At 45.0% G+C, this 19,264-nt stretch overlaps 1 protein-coding gene across 1 annotated transcript in view; it reads right to left on the bottom strand.

Annotated features, from left to right (window-relative positions):
• kcnk2b (potassium channel, subfamily K, member 2b) overlaps positions 1–19,264 on the bottom strand; it is a 155,542-nt gene that overhangs the window by 126,347 nt on the left and 9,931 nt on the right. Inside the window, exon 2 of the mRNA XM_052098626.1 lies at positions 15,060–15,370. Coding sequence (XP_051954586.1) covers positions 15,060–15,370 — 311 coding nt within the window. The remainder of the gene's footprint in view (positions 1–15,059; positions 15,371–19,264) is intronic.

A 19,264-nucleotide genomic window follows, 5' to 3' on the forward strand; every position in this document is an offset into this window, starting at 1 on the left:
CGCTGACCGTGGAAGGCGTGGGCACAGGCTCGCTGACCGTGGAAGTCGTGGGCACAGAATCGCAGACCGTGGAAGGCGTGGAGTAGCGAGCAGAAGCTTCTGCCCTCCTCCTCCTCCTTCGGGCTGACGAGGTTGAGCGCGCTGGCGCTAGAGCGGGCGAATTTGAGCACGCTGGCTCAGGAACAGAGGAAGCTGGGCACACCGGCTCTGGAGCGGACCAAGCTGGCAGCGTGGAGGTGTTGATTCCTGCGGAGAGCACACCCGGGATCGAGAGGGGAGGTTCGTAGGCTGCGAACGTCGACAAGATCAGATCGACGTACTCCCGCCAGGTGTAACCCTCGATTCCGGGCGACTCTTGCCACCGGCGCGTAGGCAGGCCGACTCGGTAAGTCGCTTTCAGCGCTTCCTCACTCCATCCGCCAATTCTGGTCACGGCGACAAAACAGTAGGTGTATTCACGGATCGACAGATCCGCTTGGGTCAGCTCATTGAAGAAAACCGCTAGATCCATTGTGGGTCATTTGTTCTGTTACGGAGATGCAGCGAGGCAGGCAAGGAGAGCGGATCTAAGAGCAGGCTAACTTTATTTACAAACAAAAAGGGCAGGTGCAAGACAAAATCACGGGAACAAAGGAAAACTGCCGCGATGGGCAAAACAAGGTTGTAAGACACACGATGGCATAGACAAAGGACTCGGGGAGAAAACTCAGACCAAGCTAAACAACATTCAAGAAACGAACAACAATCGACAGAGACTAAACAAAGAACCAGGGTTTAAATACACAGACAAAGTGGAGACTGAACGAGACACAGGTGAAAACAATGATGAGTGCAGGCAGTGGGGGAGGCCGGGAATTGTGGGAAATGTAGTTTAACACACGGACAGTGAGACTCAGGGCGGACAACAGGGAAAACATGACATGGACCGGGATCGGTGACGGGTGAGATGGAAAATACGGAGCGGACAACTAGGAAACGTGAAATAAACGTGATAGTGAAACCGAGAACAAAGGGCAGACAACACAGGAATGTAACACCATGATAACAGACCTCTCAGTATGGAACCCTTTAACTGATTCCACTCCCTCCAGAACAACTGTTCCTCCAGTTGGAATGAGTTTTCTGTCTCTGCCTTGCATCCTCACCAGTCCGATGTTACTGTCATGGCTTTGTTCCAGTCACAGTTGAAGTACTTTCAGCACCGTCCTGGAGCCGTTCTGGACAGGATGGTAGCTTGCTGGGCTTTTCTCTCTACACATACCACACACTACATCGAGTGTGTTTGTACCAATCAGTATCTGGTACCCTGAAGTACCGCTGTCTGGAACAACCAAGGCCAATGTTGGAACTTCATATTCAGCTCCAAGGAACTGTTTGTTCAACATAGCCAAGGTAGGGCACAGGTTGACCATTGGCCCCTTCAACTTCCAGAAGGTTATAGAGTGGTTCGATCTGTTGCTTAGGTAGGTATTCTTCATTGAAAGACTTGGTGACTGTGGTTACTTGTGAACCTGTGTCAAGGAGACAGCTGAACTGTTTGCCCTGGATGGTAACTTGGCCTGTAATTTTCATGCCTTTCAGTTTTTCCGGGACCCTGAAGGGTTGTTTTCGGATATAAGATTGGATCAAGGCAGCACTGAACTTGGGCTTGGCATCACTTTTATCTTTAGCAGGGCATTGGTGAACTGCTCCAGCCTCAGTTTGCCCTGCAACTGAGACTCCCATCTAAAAATCCCTTTTGTCTGGTGAGTGTTCTTTAGCCTCCCAGAGGTGCTGTTTTTCTCTCAACTGATCTCTTTTTTTATTGACGAGAGTGGGGTTTGGATTGTTACTGCAAGCTGAGGAGATGTGACTGTCCTCGCCGCACTTGAAACAATACCAAGGTCTTGGCTGGGTGCTTGTCTTTGAGTTGGTAGGTTTCCAGCTTGGTGCTTCAGGGTCAAGTTTAGATGCTGGCCCACCTGATGGATGCTCAGTGTTCCCCTTGGTCTTCGGGGTCTTCCTGACTTTCGTAGACATCAGTGTGGTGAGTTGGATCTGCAGACACGCCAACTGCTGTTGAAGCTCTGTCAATGTGTCGGACTCAGGCTGGAACGCTGCTTGTTGACTGCAGACGCATGCACTCTGAGAGCTTGCCATAGCCTGCTGCCTGTGTGAGCCAAGGTGCTTCATCATACGTGTGGCTTTAGCTTCCTGCCTATCCTCAGTGCAGATTAATAACAGGAGCCCTGAAAATGTGGTCAGAGAGCAAGGTGTTGTCCCAACACCCGCGACAAAACTGTTTGAGAATGTGTCTATCTGCTTCTCTAGCAGCAGCTCCTCCTCTCTTAACAGCAAGGTTCAGGGCAGCTTGAAGGCGGCAGAGATAAGTAGAGGCCTTTTCATCAGGATCCTGAAGAGTATTCATAAACTGGGCGAAAAGTTCTTCGCCGTCCTCAACGGTTCCAAAGGCTGCATCCAGCAGTTGAAGGTAGGTTTCAGGAGTAGCTTCAGGGCTTAGTCTTTTGACAATATCTGCTGCAGGGGAGAGCAAACTTTGAAAGATTTTCTGTGATTTATGAAGATTAGACATGGTGGGGTCTTTCCTGAGAAGCTCAAAATGTGAACGTCATGTGTCGTAGTCTGTCTCACTATTGGGTCTGGGGATCTTACCTGGGAATGAACGAAGCTTGATGGGAAAGTGGGAATGTGTGGTTAATTCATCTCTCCTCACAATGTGCTCAACAATGACCTTTTGAATTTCATGTGAATTCAGGTCGCCTTCCACACTGGAAAGACTTCGCTTCACATCAGCTGGTGGGCATGGCTCAGCACCACCATGAATGAACCGTACCTGAGAAGAACCTGGGAGCAGCTGGGGGTGTGGGGGTTCAAATGTGTCAAGAGACGTGTTGAGCTGTTTGGCTCCAAACTCATAATCACCACTGCTATCAGTCTCGATTGTCTCACAGATCTCTGACATCATGTCTTTCAGCACCTCTTCGAAGCCTCTTCCACTCAGTTTTGCTAACTTTATTTCATCAAGGTAGGCTTTGGTAACACTGCAGCCAACTTTAGTGGTGTACACACTTGCTTGAACATAGTATTTTACATCTGTATTGCCTTTAAGTTCATGAGTGTAAGGCAGAAGAGGGGCTAAGGCTTCAATAGCAGCACCATCTTGATACTCAATAATCAGGTTTTTATAAAACTCTGAGTTAATGTCAGTAACTGGGACAAGTCTCATGAAGCCATACTCCTTAAGGAAGTCTATGACCTCCTCATCTTCTGGTGATTCAAGCAAACCGCTCACCATTACTGCATTGGGGACTTTGATACCTGAGCTCATTATGAACTCCATCTTTAGTAAAGACTAATTTATAGACAGATAACAAAGAACTTACACACTTGAAAATGGTTTCACAAACGTGTAATGTGGTTCAATGCTAACACATAACCAGGGTCCTGGCTGGCTTGCCACGTGTAACCCATGATTCTAGGTAAGTGCAACTGATAACTAATTTGATTAGCTATAAATTAAAACTGGGCTAATATCAGAAACTCTAGGTATGACTACGGAGCCTGAAGTAGTAAACGGTCAGCAGAGAACAGACAACACAAAACAGGTAAGTTTGAGAAATATATTATACAAAATTATAAAACAGTTATTCACATTCCCTGCCTACCTAAGCCGGCTTCCTGAGTGCACAGGTGCACAATAAAGGGACCCAAAATAAATAACTCCAAACAAAAAGTGTCTCTTTGTGAGATTTTTTCCAAACAGAGTTAAAGAAATTAAAGTTGCTTCCTTTTGAGTCCATGAAAGTTCTTGGTGTGTGTGTGTTTCTTGAAGTATGTATGTTCTCACTACCCGGGTAGGTTTACATGCGATCTTATCTGTATCTCGAATGAAGGAACAGGATAATGATGGCTCCAAAGATGCCACGGCTGGCCACACCAGGCTCTTGGTCCGTTCACTGTCAACTTCTGCGTTTGGCTCGCCACTGACCGCCAGGGTCAGGTTCAGATGATCTCTCTTTCTCTAAAAAAAACTATCTATGCATACAGTACAGGATGCTTTAGTTACTATTGTATCATTTCTGTTTAAATCTGATCAACTTATCTCCATTCAAATGTCAAATCAAATATAACCAACTGAAAAGGATATAAATACTCGAATCATTATGTAAATGAATAGGTACACATCACACCACATAAGATAGGTCAGTTCCAAGGAACAAACAATCAATCAATCATGTACTTCAATCTCACAGCATATAAATAATAGCATGAGATTTCTGAAACCAGATATTTATGTTTTTAACATTTTAAATCTATTTATGAAACTTAATAAAATTTTCAATATCACATTTTAACCAAACATTTTATATACTCATTCTTTTAACAGTTAAGATGAACTTCTGTTTCTCATATCCGTATCAAACATGTATATTGGCAATTAAATGAACTAAATCACCCTTATCTTACATATGATAAACAAGAGGATAAATACTCCCTCAATCAAATGACTTCTAAGTCAACAAAACAGAGTACAAAGGCACCTTTAGCGATGTGAATACTATCAAAAATCTGCTACAGTGGTGACTAGCGTAACTGAGCTAGCAGCAGAGCTAAAATCAAAACCGATTCACATTTCAATGCTAGCAATTAGCACGCGGCTAGCGCGATTCGCAATCTTTTATAAGCATCTTCAACAACATAAAACGATCTGAATCTGTGTCTATATGGTATTCAACAGCAATAAACAGGGTAACAACTCCGATTGGTTTTTAAAAGAACGGTATTTCATGACATAATGGAGCTAGCACAATTAGCATAACACTCGCATTAGCATCCTTACCGGAGGTATCTTGAGGAGCTCACAGAGTCATGCGGCTCAACTCACTCTCTCACAGCTTTTAACCAGTCCATAATGCTTTCTGGCAACGTCTCCACCGGAAGAAAGGAAAAGTGAGTGTTGCTAGAACATTCGCGCCACCCTCTGGCTGAGTAGAGGATTGCACTCCAGTAACCTTGTGCGGGTTACATCTGCAAAGCTGGATTTTTTTAATGAGAACTCTTTGAAGTAGTTTAAGAAGTTCAGAAAAAAAAATTAAAATTGTAATAGTAATGTTTCACGTTAATAATGTCCTGACTATACATTATGATCAGTTGAATGCAGTCACGTGCAGAAGGGGTGGCTCTAGGGGCTCGAGCCCCTGCCCTTTTACTGAGCCATGGCATAGCCACAGCTAATTACTTTTCTTCTTGTATTACATAATGGCATAGATTTGGCTTGAACATTGGGGGGTGTACTTTCTTGTTTTGATTATTGGGGGGTTACCCTCCCCCACCCTCCCCATCTTCCCTGAAATCTACACCCTTAGTTTTATGCTTAATAGTAAGTAGAGGTGTAAAAATGCATCAGTATTATACTGAAAATTTTATGCACTGATTAGGCAATTTAATAATAAATTATGATGACTATAATAATACCCAATGTGTTACAAAGGCCGTCTCAGATTTCTCACACACTCGTGCAACAGACACAGGCCCAAGGAAACAAATGCACACTTTAAGAAAGTTTAGTTCGGATTCTGGCCTCATTGTTTGACATTGTTCTCCCAATGTCAATTGGCCCTTGGCCACCCCAGCATCAAGGGTAGTGAGGGCGGGGGAGCCGAAAGATTGGGACTGGGCAGTAAAAGGTGCTATCCACAATCTTGTCAGCTCCTCATGCACTTCCAGGAAGAAAGGAACTGGGGCGGGGCGTGGCTGTGAGCGGTGCCACAGGCCCAGGAACCAACCATTGAGCTGCGAGCGTTCAGGGGAGAGCAAAGGGTTCACTCTTGCCAGACGCACGCATCCATCATTTCCGCGTCAGCGTGTGATTAGGTGACCTCACCCGAAGGGGGAAGCCCAGACGAGGATTCCGCGTCATGGTCTGTGTTTGGGGTGGGAACAGTCTTTGATGATTCTGTGCACCTTATACAAGCATCGTTTGCCCTGGATGGCCTCGATGGAGGGGAGTGAGGAACCGGTGATGCGTTTTCACCAACCTCTGCAGTGCTTTCCGGTCATGGGCAGAGCAGTTGCTATACCAAACTGTGACACAGTTGGTGAGGATGCTCTCGGTGGTGCAGCGGTAGAAGTTCACCAGGATCTGAGGAGACAAGTGGACCTTCTTGAGTCTCCTCAGAAAGAAGAGATGCTGGTGAGCCTTCTTGATCAGGGTAGAGGTGTTAAGGGTCCAAGAGAGGTCCTCAGAGATGTGGACGCCCAGAAACTTGAAGCTGCTGACACACTCAAATCTGCAAACTTGACAATGGTGTTAGAGCCATGTACAGGTGTGCAGTCGTAGGTGAAGAGGGAGTAAAGGAGAGGGCTCAGCACACATCCCTGTGGTATGCCGGTGTTCAGGGTGATGGTTGAGGAGGTGTGATTATCTAACCTAACAGACTGAGGTCTGTTGATAAAGGAAGTCCAGATCATGCCTCACCGCAAACCTGCCGCTACGGCTCATGCCCTGTCTGCTCGCTGAGGGCGTCCTCCCCCTGCCGGGTGCGCGGAGCAAGGTAAGTGCTTTGAGTCTATTCTCAGCACCGGAGACTCGGGCCGCTTCACTGCCTCCCGACGCCGCATTACCTGTTCCGCACCGCTGCGAAGTCCCGCCGGGTACATCCAAAATACTCGTCCCCTTGCTGCCCCTAGCACGGAGCTTAGAGGCGTGGCTTTCACTGCCCAGCCCATCACACTGGCTGCACCGGACCATTCGACTCGGTTACGCAATTCAGTTTGCCAGGCCTCTGCCCCCCCTTCGTGGGCGTTCATTTTTCTGCAGTACACGGCGAACATGCCCAGTCCCTCCATGAAGAAATCGCCTCCCTTCTAATCAAGGACGCGATAGAGCCTGTCCCTCCAACCGAAACGAAGAAGGGTGTCTACAGCCCTTTATTCGTTGTACCCAAGAAAGACGGCGGCTTACGACCGATCTTGGACCTGCGAGTTTTCAATCGGACCCTGTCCAAACTCCCGTTCAAGATGCTCACCCAGAAACTAATTCTATCTGGCATCCGGCATCTAGATTGGTTTGCAGTGGTAGACCTGAAGGACGCGTACTTCCACGTCTCGATTCACCCTCGACAACAACCCTTTCTACGGTTCACGTTCAACGGCCAGGTGTATCAGTACAAAGTCCTCCCCTTTGGCCTGTCTCTGTCCCCTCGCGTCTTCACGAAAGTCGCAGAGGCAGCTCTTGCCCCGCTCCGAGAAGACGGCATACGCATAGTCAATTACCTCGACGACTGGCTCATCCTGGCTCCCTCGTGAGAGTTACTATGCATGCACAGAGACCAGGTGCTCAGGCACCTCAGCCGTTTGGGGCTTCAAAAGAGCAAGCTCACCCCAGTCCAGAGCATCTCTTACCTCGGTGTGGAGTTAGACTCAGTATCAATGACAGCACGTCTCTCCAACGAGCGTGCTCAGTCGGTGCTGAAATGCCTCGCTTCCCTCAAGCCAGGTACCGTGGTCCCTCTAAAACGATTCCAACAGCTCCTGGGACATATGGCATCCTCCGCGGCGGCCGCGCCACTGGGGTTGATGCATATGAGACCACTTCAGCACTGGCTCCAGACTCGAGTCCCGAGACAAACCCTCAAACCCTGGACAGACCTCTGCTTTCTACGGGCAGGGGTACCCTTGCGGCAGATGTCCCGACCCGTTCTGGTCACAACCGACGCCTCCAAATTGGGTTGGGGCGCTGTGTGCAACGGGCACGCAGCCGCAGGCCATTGGAACCGGGCCCCGCTGCATTGGCACATCAACTGCCTACAGCTGCTGGCTGTTTTCTTTGCCCTGAGGAAGTTTCTCCCGTTAATTCAAGACAAACACATCCTAGTCAGGACAGACAGCACCACAGTGGTAGCCTACATAAATTGCCAAGGCGGAGTACGCTCCCTCCACATGTCACAGCTCGCCCGTCGTCTCCTCCTTTGGAGTCAGCAGCGACTCAAGTCACTGTGCGCCACTCACATCCCCGGCAACCTCAATGTGATAGCGGACGTGCTGTCAAGACAAAGCTTGCCCGGCGGAGAGTGGAGGCTCCATCCCCAGTCGGTCCAGCTGATCTGGGACCGGTTCGGCAAGGCCCAGGTAGACCTGTTTGCCTCCCAAGAAACCTCTCACTGCCCGCTCTGGTATGCCCGGACAGAGGCTCCCCTCGGGGCAGATGCGTTGGCACACAGATGGCCCGCGGGGCTGCACAAGTACACATTTCCCCCAGTGAGCCTTCTTGCACAGGTGCTATGCAAGGTCAGGGAGGATGAAGAGCAAGTCATTCTGGTGGCCCCCTACTGGCCCACCCGGACTTGGTTCTCTGACCTCACCCTCCTTGCGACAGCCCCTCCCGGCCTAACCTATTCCCCTCCTGGGATCTCTCGATCGTCCTCACGGGCCTCCAGAGACCCCCCTTCGAGCCGCTAGATTCAGCTGGACTCAGGGCCCTCTCTCTCAAGACCGCCCTGCTGATCGCGCTCGCCTCCATCAAGAGGGTCGGGGACCTGCAAGCGTTCTCTGTTAGCGACACTTGCCTGGAGTTCGGTCCGGCAGACACATACGTGATGCTAAGACCGCGACCGGGCTATGTGCCCAAGGTTCCTACCACACCCTTCAGAGATCAGGTAGTGAACCTGCAAGCGCTGCCCCAGGAGGAGGCAGACCCAACCCTTTCGTTGCTGTGTCTTAGTACGTGCTTTGCGTATCTATCTGGACCGCACACAGAGCACTAGACGCTCTGAGCAGCTCTTTGTCTGCTTCGGGGGACAGCGGAAAGGGAACGCTGAGGTAAAATAGTGCGAGGTAAAATAGTGCGCCTCCGTTCCCAGGAGACCCCATCTTCGGGTCGCTGGTTGACTCCTCCCTAGCTCTTTTGGGTCCGCAGTTCAGCGGAGGAACTCGCCGACCCAGGCCACTACGGGTACCCAAAAGCTACCCTGTACTGGAATAGGTGCTCTGCAGGTAAGGCCTCCTGCTCGGATTCCCCCTGTGTGTAATTCCGTGGTACTGTCCCCTCACGAGCAGACCCCCGTGTCTCCCTTAGGCAGTTACAGCTGCCTCGGTCACCGTGCTGTATGCTTCCCCCCTCTACGATGCTGGATCTACCACCGCACCAACTTTTTCACATAGGTCCTAACAGGCCATGTGATACATTTGCCACTCTTTGCCTCCCCTGCCGGGTAGGTGTGGCCTCCGCAGGGTCTTCTCCCCCTGAAAGAAGGGCTAAGACCCCCTTCCCTGAATGCGTGTAAGGGCCCCGGCCGTAGTTGCTCTATGCGAGAAACATAGAGAGAAAAGAGGCCCAGCCAGGCTGGCCCGTTCCCAGGTTGGCGGCCATCACCTTGACAAAATCATAACATGAAGCAGAACGAGGTAACAACAGGTAAATGCTCGGTAAGGCAGGTAAACTGGCAATACTTTGCAATGTGAAGTGAGTGTGCATAGCTTATATACAAAACAAAAAGGAAGTGACATGGCAGGAACTGATGTGGCAGGAATCAGGAAGTGACAGATTTCAGTATTCAGGTGAGGGCTCCCTCTGTTGGATGGGAGACCACTCAGATGTTACATTTATTTATTGTCTATGTATTCCATTTTAAGAGAGAGTGTAGTGACCAAGAAGACACAGGCAGAGGTCAGTGAAGGGTATAGCAGTCTAGCTGGAAGCTTGTGGCAGATAATTTCCAAATGAAGTCAATCCAAAGGTTGGAGTTGGCAGCAGTTTATCCTCTGTGATGTCCAACATAGTTTGAGATCTGCTCTCTGTCATTTACTACACACAAGAGCGCGCATGATGCTCATGATGGTGCTTTCAGTGTAGGAGCAGCCAGCATCACACATTCACTCTGAAGTGCGCTGCACATGCAGACTGTTTTTAGGGCCCAAGCACAAAGTGCGTAGGACCCTATTGTTTTCGTTAGGATTATTATTAGGGCCCAAGCACAAAGTGCGTAGGACCCTATTGTTTTCGTTAGGATTATTATTATTATTATTATTATTATTTTTACGACTATTGGGGCACTTTTGGGGCTCTTAACGTGCTCAAAAACTCTTGAAACTTTGCACACGGGTCAGAACCCGCGGCTGTCAGGGCCGGGCTGAAGCTGGTACCCGGGCGTGGCAGGGGGGCTCGACAGCGCCCCCTGGAACAGGGTCCGAAATCTTGGTCTATAACTCAAACACGCTTGCATGTAATAATATGAAACTCGATGCACGTATAGATCTCATCGTTTCATATATCCTTCATACTTTTACTTTTTACCCCAGACCAACAGGAAACCGTCTATTTAGGGTTGTTTGAAAAACGCACGCAATGGAATTTGGAATACTCCTCCCAGAGAATTCCACCAATCGCCACCAAACTCGGTCAGCATGATGTCAAGACATTGAGCATGAAAAATTGCCGGCAGATTTTTGATATCTCTAACGGTTTGGCCGTGGCGAGGAAACGAAATGATGGCGCGAAAAGAGAAACAGGAAGTGTGTTATAACTTCTGCATACATTACTTGATCTCCATGAAACCGCAGCAGCGTGATCGCTGGAAGAAGCCGATCGCATGGATGTGACTATTGTCAGTCAAAGTTATAGCGCCACCAACTGGCAGAAGGAAGTGTGTCACTTTTAAAATGCTTTGAAATCACCCACTTATTTTTACCCGATTTACTTAAAACTTTAGGTGTATAATGTAAACACACGGCAGATGTAGACATGTGAAAGGATTATTGATATCTTCGATACTGTTGCCGCGGCAACGCTTCAAACTCGAATATTCTTTTTTGATGCTTTTGAGACTCTTAGCATACTTGAAATTGCATGAAACTCGACAGACTCGTCACATTTATTAGCCAGTACACATGTGCAAAGTTTCAGAAACGGGCGTGGTGCAGGGGCTCAGTAGCACCACCTTTTGACAAAAGTGGGGGGTTGCTTTACACTTTGACCCACAGTCACAAAACTCAGGAATTATATTGTTCTCATCGAGCCGGACAACTTTCTAATTTACAGTCATTAGCTCAGACCAACAGAAAGTCAGATATCGTGGTTTGAATGTGGATGTTTTGGAGAATTTTCTCTCCCTCTCTCACTGACCCTACGTCTCTCTGTGTCTGGGGGGAGGGTGCTGATTTTGCTGAGGAGTGAAAATGCTTTTATTTTTGTTTTTCAAGGTTTTGGGGCCCTTAACGTGCTCGAAAACTCTTGAAACTTTGCACACGGGTCGGAACCCGCGGCCATCAGGGTCGGACCGAAGATGGTACCCGGGCGTGGCAGGGGGCTCGACAGCGCCCCTGGAATGGGATTCGAACACTTGTCCATATATCAAACATGCTTGCATGTAATGATATGAAACTCGGTACACTTGTAGGTCTCGTCGGGCCGAACAACTTTCGTGCTCTAAGTTTTACGCCAGCCCAACAGGAAGTCGGCTATTATGGGTTGTTTGGAAACACGTGCTCTGGAATTATATATATTCCTCCTAGAGAATGAATCCAATCGCCACCAAACTCGGTCGGCATGAAGTCAAGACATTGAGGATGCTACATTCCGGACGGATTTTTGATATCTCGAACGGTTTGGCCGTGGCGAGGAAATTGATTTATGACTAAAAATGGACACATGAAGTGTGTTATAACTTAGTTAGTTCTATCTACAGTTACAAAACTCGGCGTGTATATTGTTCTCGTCGAGCCGAACAACTTTCTAATTTACAGTCATTAGCTCCGACCAACAGAAAGTCAGATATTGTGGTTTGAATGTGGATTTCTTAAAATTTTTCTCTTTCTGAGTGACCCCTCCTCCTCCCTTTCTGTGTTTTTTCTCTCAGTGTCTCTCTGTCTGACAGACAGAATGGGCCTGCCAAATTTTTTTTTGTGTGTGTGTGTGTGTGTGTGGGGAGGGGAGGGGGGGGTTCTCTGTTGGGTTTACATTTGCTTTTTGATTGTTTGATTGTTTTTCAAGGTTTCTGGGACTTTTGGGGCCCTTAACATGCTCGAAAACTCTTGAAACTTTGCACACAGGTCAGAACCCGCGGCCATCAGGGCTGGGCTGAATCTGGTACCCGGGCGTGGCAGGGGGCTCGACAGCGACACCTGGAATGGGATTCAAACACTTGTCCATATATCAAACATGCTTGCATGTAATAATATGAAACTCGGAACACTTCTAGATCTCGTCGGGCCGAACAACTTTCTAATTTACAGTCATTAGCTCAGACCAACAGAAAGTCAGATATTTTGGTTTGAATGTGGAACACATTTCAAATTAACTTTGAAGCTCCAAAAAGCACATCAAAAGTAACATAAAAGAAGGGAGTGTGTTATAACTTCTGCATACATTAACTGATCTCGATGAAACTTCAGCAGTGTGTTTGCGGGAAGAGGCCGGTCGCATGGATGTGACTACTGTGAGTCAAAGTTATAGCGCCACCAACTGGCAGAAGGAAGTGTGTCACTTTCAAAATGCTTTGAAATCACCCTCTTATGTCTCAAGTGAACAAACAGACCAACAGAAAATCAGATATTTTGGTTTGAATGTGGAACACATTTCAAATTAACTTTGAAGCTCCAAAAAGCACATCAAAAGTAACATAAAAGAAGGGAGTGTGTTATAACTTCTGCATACATTAACTGATCTCGATGAAACTTCAGCAGTGTGTTTGCGGGATGAGGCCGGTCGTATGGATGTGACTACTGTGAGTCAAAGTTATAGCGCCACCAACTGGCAGAAGGAAGTGTGTCACTTTCAAAATGCTTTGAAATCACCCTCTTATGTCTCAAGTGAACAAACAGACCAACAGAAAATCAGATATTTTGGTTTGAATGTGGAACACATTGCAAATGAACTTTGAAGCTCCAAAAGCACATAAAGGCAGCATAAAAGCAAGGAAGTGTGTTATAACTTCTGCATACATTAACTGATCTCGATGAAACTTCAGCAGTGTGTCACATGGATGTGACTATTGTGAGACAAAGTTATAGCGCCACCAACTGGCAGAAGGGAGTGTGTCACTTTCAAAATGCTTTTAAATCACCCTCTTATGTCTCAAGTGAACAAACAGACCAACAGAAAGTCAGATATTTTGGTTTGAATGTGGAACACATTGCAAATGAACTTTGAAGCTCCAAAAAGCACATAAAGGCAGCTTAAAAGCAAGGAAGTGTGTTATAACTTCTGCATACATTAACTGATCTCGATGAAACTTCAGCAGTGCGTAAATTATAATTACATTAATAAACCTGAACAGAGACCTCCGGATAAATACTGGCCTTCTGGATTAACACGTTTAAGTGCTGCAAAAGATATTGACCTATGACATCAAAAATTAATCTACATTTGAATTACCTCATAGATGTGACTATTGTGGTTCACGGTCCTAGCTGTCTCAAATGGCACACTTCATATGAATTTTCAGTCTTGTGTACTTATTTCGTGTCATATGTCGTCTCATTTTTCATTTTAGGTATCGGAAGGGTGCTCACGCATACTTTGTGGTTGATATGTGCCCTCCATGCGAACTTTTGCAGAGCCCACGCTGATGCGAGCTCTACAGCACACGACTTCTCGACGGTCAAAGCGAGGTTACGTTATTGCCCATCGTGCACAGCGACCCTAAAGGCACGGGGGTGGCGGTGCCACCGGCTTGGGCCCACCATCGCTGCTCGCAGCTATATTTTTTTATTATTATTATTATTATTATTATTAAATTGCAGCCTTTTCGATTTAATAATCACACTAGAAAAGTTTCATTTTGTGTGTTTATTGTTAACACAATTAATTTTGTACGTTAGATGGTATCCGTGTTTGGTATCTGCACCTTTTTAAGAGGATAATTAAAGTACATGAGAACATACGGTATCAGATTTGGGACATCCCTAGTTTAGACAGCTACATTTCTAAATAATTCAAATATTTTGAAATATGAGCTATTCTTAAATAATGGCACATTATCTTTTTCTCTCATTAGTCTGTTGTAGGTTTGCATATGAAAAAACAAACAAAAACCAAAACAAAGTTGTGATTTGTTTTTATCTGCTTACACTGGAACAGAAAGTGTGAAATAATGTGAAGCAGCTCTCAACCCATCTAGAACATCACACATAATTATTCACTGTGAGTCAATGAAAGCACTCATTTATCCCCTGAGACCATCAACAACACACAAAATGCTTGCCAAATGTGTGTGTATGTGTGTGCAAAAGAGAAATTTTGATGCAATAATCATTAGAGATCTAGAGATAATTTGTTGTATAATCAGGTCTAACAATCAAGGTGCTGTGGCCGCATCAGTGCTGGTCCTTCCTAAACGCAATATACGCAAGTTGCTTAGGGTTCCCGATCCACCAGAGGGAACCCATGCTGTCAAAGACGTTATAAGCAGCCAAGTACTTGCATTTGTTGCCATGCAAACAGGAGAGCACCTTTATGTAAAGATAACCATAATGGTAAAAAAAAATATTAAAATGCAAATATACACATTCCTTCTTTTTAAAATGTCATGTAAGAATCCATCTTACCATTCTAATTTTTGCAACGTCTGACAAACAGACCTAGTAATGTGACTGTAGCTAGGCTTTGTCCAGCATGTATACACATTGATTCGCCTTGGCATTGTGCACATACTCTGAAAAAGAGAGGTGATGCATGATGTTTATTTAGTCAAATGCAACACAAACAAGGTAGACGTATATTGACGAATGCTAGGAACACGTTAATTACCAATTGGTACCAAAATTAAGGCAAAAAGAACATAAGATATGAGTGCCAGTTGTATAAGTCTCACTTTTGAGAAGCTAGATAGCTAATGTCTTTGTTTGGTTTTGCGTGCTAATATGTTGAAAAAGGTCAACTTGGAAAATATTTATGCAAAATGTTAAATGCCAGCTCTGCTGACATCCTTCTTTCAAAATATTGAATTACACATTATGTCATGAATGAAGACTGTAGCTCAACTACGCGAAAACCTGCTGTAGTTCCAATATACTGTAACTGCGCTGGTAAACATACTGACTGTGAATGTGTGCTATCTCACCTTCACCAGGATTTCCAGGTCTGTTGAGTTGACACAGGGATGCTCTGACAGGAATTCCAGTTTCTCCATCAGGATGGCCAGTTTCTGTGCTGTTTCATATGGCTGTTCCAGCTCTTTAAACACAGTTGCTCCGAGAATCAAATACAGCACCACCAACAGAAACACGGCAAGCACAGTTTTCCAGCGCATGACGCTCACACGCAACTCAAAGTCTTCTGGAGAGTTCAGCACCACTGGCTTAGCCGAAAACGACAGCCGCGGTTTAGTATCGTGAGCGGCTGTTTTAGGATCCAGAAGGTCTGGAGCTGCCACTGATAGATAGATAGATAGATAGATAGATAGATAGATAGATAGATAGATAGATAGATAGATAGATAGATAGATAGATAGATAGATAGATAGATAGATAGATAGATAGATAGATAGATATAATCACTTTATTGTCACATATGAAAGAGAGATTCTGCCAATTTTAAATAAATTAATGGAAGGATAAAAATTTAAATGAAAACCCAATTAACCATTTAAATAAAAACTCAAAAGTGTCCACAAAATATGTCAAAATAAAAAATAAAATAAAATAATTTGATTTTCATTTTCACTGTAACAATTCATTATCCCTGTCAAATATTTTTTTTAAAAAAAGTTAAAATCAATTTTTTTACAAAGCTTTTTCTTAATGCTCACGCAATAATAGTTACAGAATTTAAATTCACATGCAAATTTTATTTAAAATTTATCTTTTATTTTCATGTTTCAACTTAGAAATTCTATGCTAATTAGTCAGTGGTGCTCAACAGAGGATACCCTTATAGAGTGTGCTTCTCACACTACCGAGCGCAGAGAGGTTGCAAGGGAGATGTTCATTTTATGTGTCCTTCCGTGACAGTGAATTGAGAGAAAAGCAAAAAATCCACAATACAGTGCTTTTCAGGTTGCAACAGTTGTGATATCAAGTTAAAATTCACATTTAAAAATACCAAGTATTTATAGAAAAATGCATAACTGAATTTTGTTTCATCAGCCAGCTGAATAAATGAACATTGCGTTGGAATCACACTTTTAAAAATATGCATCATACTTGAGGCAGACATTATTTTGCCAGTGTTACAGCTAAAATAAAACAAGTTAACCCTCTGGGGTGGACGGACGCGCCGGCGCATCCTGCTGGATATTTTCGTCATTACAGCGGAAACAACTTAAAATACTCCGTCATTTTGGGGCATACAGATAAGTGTAAGACATCATTAGAGACTATAAAGGGTCTTTTTTTTATTTGTGTACACTCACAATAACAACAAAACCTTGTGCTTTTGTAAAATAAAGAAAATAAAAAGGGTGAGATGTAAGCAGTCTCTGTGTTCACAAGCATATATCTGAAACACGTCACAAAAATGGACTGAAACTCCGCGAATACTTATCACACAAACATGAAACATATGTCTAAAGAAAGCTTAAAATGTCTACTTTCAAATTTAAAACAAATATTCTCCTGCACTGTAATCTGTATGAAACAAAGCGATGTACATTTTTTACCGGTTCATCTAATTATAGGTAATGTGATCACACCCTCCAGCAGAGCGCGCCATTCATACGCTAATGTGCTGAGACTATCAAATGCAAATGGTAAATGCCCCCAACAGTGAGGTTTGATTTAAACACAATTCATTCACTTTACTGCGCGTTTGTAATGATACATATGCGAGGAAACTCCCGGATAGTAAGGAAGAGTTAAAATTTTCCTCAGAAGAAGAGCGGGACCCCGATGAATGTTTGTATTTTGAAGAGAGACTTGATCCAGCTGAGGATACAATTTCAGATGAGTAAGTCATTTAGTTTTAATTAGTTGACATGCTATTTTATATAAACATGTACATATTTTACTAGTGGGACTGTTTCCAGACTTGCCAGCCAGGATTGACATTTGAAATATGTCCTAATATGACTCAAGAAGGCGCCACAGACGGCCCCCTCGGTGTGTGTATGCCCGTTGTTTTGTTTTGTTTTGTGTTTTAACTCTGTTTTTTGCATCGGTACCGGGAGCTCTTTCACCAGAGATGAGCTCATGAACATAAGGGGTACAACTCCAGAGGACTTATTTCCTACTTTTCTTCTCCCTACACTGGAAATTTTGGACATTCTGGTCAAAGGTGCGCTCACCTTTACTCAAGCAGTGAAACGCCGAAGGAGAGGGAAACAGGCTGGTGCGCTTGTGCGTCTTCACCAGCGAGGATAACGCACACCGTTACCGGGAATATTTCTCTCTAACGTGCGTTCACTGCCCAACAAACTGGAGGAATTACAACTGCTGTTGGGGAAAAACAGGGACTTTTCTTCATCTACTTTTTTGTGCTTCACGGAGACGTGGCTTTGTGGATTAATACCGGACTCTGCGCTGCAGCTGGCAGGCTTCCAAATTTACAGAGCGGACAGAGACACAGAACTTTCCGGCAAAACTAAAGGTGGAGGAATCTGTTTTTACATCAACAGCGGATTTCAGCTCTGCCTTTAACACCATCATCCCGGCTCTGCTCCAGGATATTATCAACATAATATTGATTTTATACTACTAATTGTTCTTTCAGCTTGCATATTCTTTATCCTCCAGGCCAATAATTTACTTGCCTTTTCCCCCTGGTCATTGTCATGTCTAGATGTGTTTTTGTTCATGTTTTGTTTTCATGTCTTATATTTTGAAATCCTAGTTCCTGTTTCATGTCATGTGGTTCCCTTGTCATGTGATTTCATGTTTCCCTCCATGTTCATGTGTCTTGTTTTCATTGGTTTATTGTCTTATCAGTTCTAGTTTGTCATTGGTTTAAGGTTATTAGTCTTGTTATCTTGTTTATAGTTCTGTCTGTTTTTGTCTTGTTTATAGTTCTTTTGCTTTTCTTGTTATTGTTTTACCCAATGTCTGTGTATTTAAGCCATTGTCTCTTGTTATGTATTGTTAATGTAACCTTGTTTGCTAAGTCTAGTTTAAGTGAAGTTTATGTTCATGTTAATTGTTCATGTTTATGTTTAGTTTAGGTCAAGAGGAGGAGAAAGGCTTTAGTTTCCAAGTCTCTGCCCAAGTATACGACCACGGAGGTCGATTCCAAATCTCTGCCCATATACACGACCACGGAGGTCGTTTCCAAGTCTCTGCCCATGTATACGACCACAGAGGTCATTTCCAAGTCTCTGCTCATGTTCACTTAGTTTCAAGCTTTCCACAGCTCCACCTTCCACGACTTGGCCCAACGTCATGGCCACCAAGCCCGAGTTTCACATCATGGCCACCAAGCCCCAGGGTCAGCCCCAGGCCATGTCACAGCCACACCAGAGTCAGCTCCAAGCCAAGTCACAGCCACGCCTCAGCCTGCTCCATGCCAAGTCACAGCCACGCCTCAACCTGCTCCATGCCATGTCACAGCCACGCCTCAACCTGCTCCATGCCATGTCACAGCCACGCCTCAGCCTGCTCATTGCCATATCACAGCCAAGCCCCAGACTGCTCCATGCCATGTCAAAGCCACACCTCAGCCTGCTCCATGCCATGTCACAGCCACACCTCAGCTCCATGCCATGTCACAGCCACACCTCAGCCTGCTCCATGCCATGTCATAAGCCTCTGCTCCATGGTCCAGTGCTCACGCCTGCTATATCAAGTCACCACATTGGTTTAAGGTTATTAGTCTTGTTATATTGTTTATAGTTCTGTTTGTTCATAGTTATGTTTATGTTTAGTTTAGTTTATGTCTATAGTTAATGTTTTGGATTTCATGTATGTAAATAAACTGCACTTGGGCTCTTCAACTTCACGTCATCATTGTCATTGCCAGTGCCAGCACAGCATTACAGTCATAGTCTGTTTGCTTTGTCCACATTAGATTTTTAGCTACTTTGTCAGTTGTTAATTTATCATAATTATCTCCCATGACAGATATAGAATGTAATTTTTCAGGGTCGTGAAATTTGGTTTTCTAATGCTCGTAATACTTGGTTGTACCGTTTGGTTTTAGAACTTGTATAACTAATAATTTCTTTAAATGCTTCCCAACTGTTGAGACAGGATGGATCTTGTAATTGTGTAGTACTCTGAGCTTGCAGGGGTTGTGTTGGAATGCACGGAAAGCATTGATATCAACAAATAGCTTAGTAACTGGATAAAATCCCCATCGGATTCGAACAGTCTCTGCTGAGAGATCCTGCGCAAATTATAT

This window comes from Xyrauchen texanus, chromosome 30, assembly GCF_025860055.1.
Source record: "Xyrauchen texanus isolate HMW12.3.18 chromosome 30, RBS_HiC_50CHRs, whole genome shotgun sequence".
NCBI lineage: Eukaryota > Metazoa > Chordata > Actinopteri > Cypriniformes > Catostomidae > Xyrauchen > Xyrauchen texanus.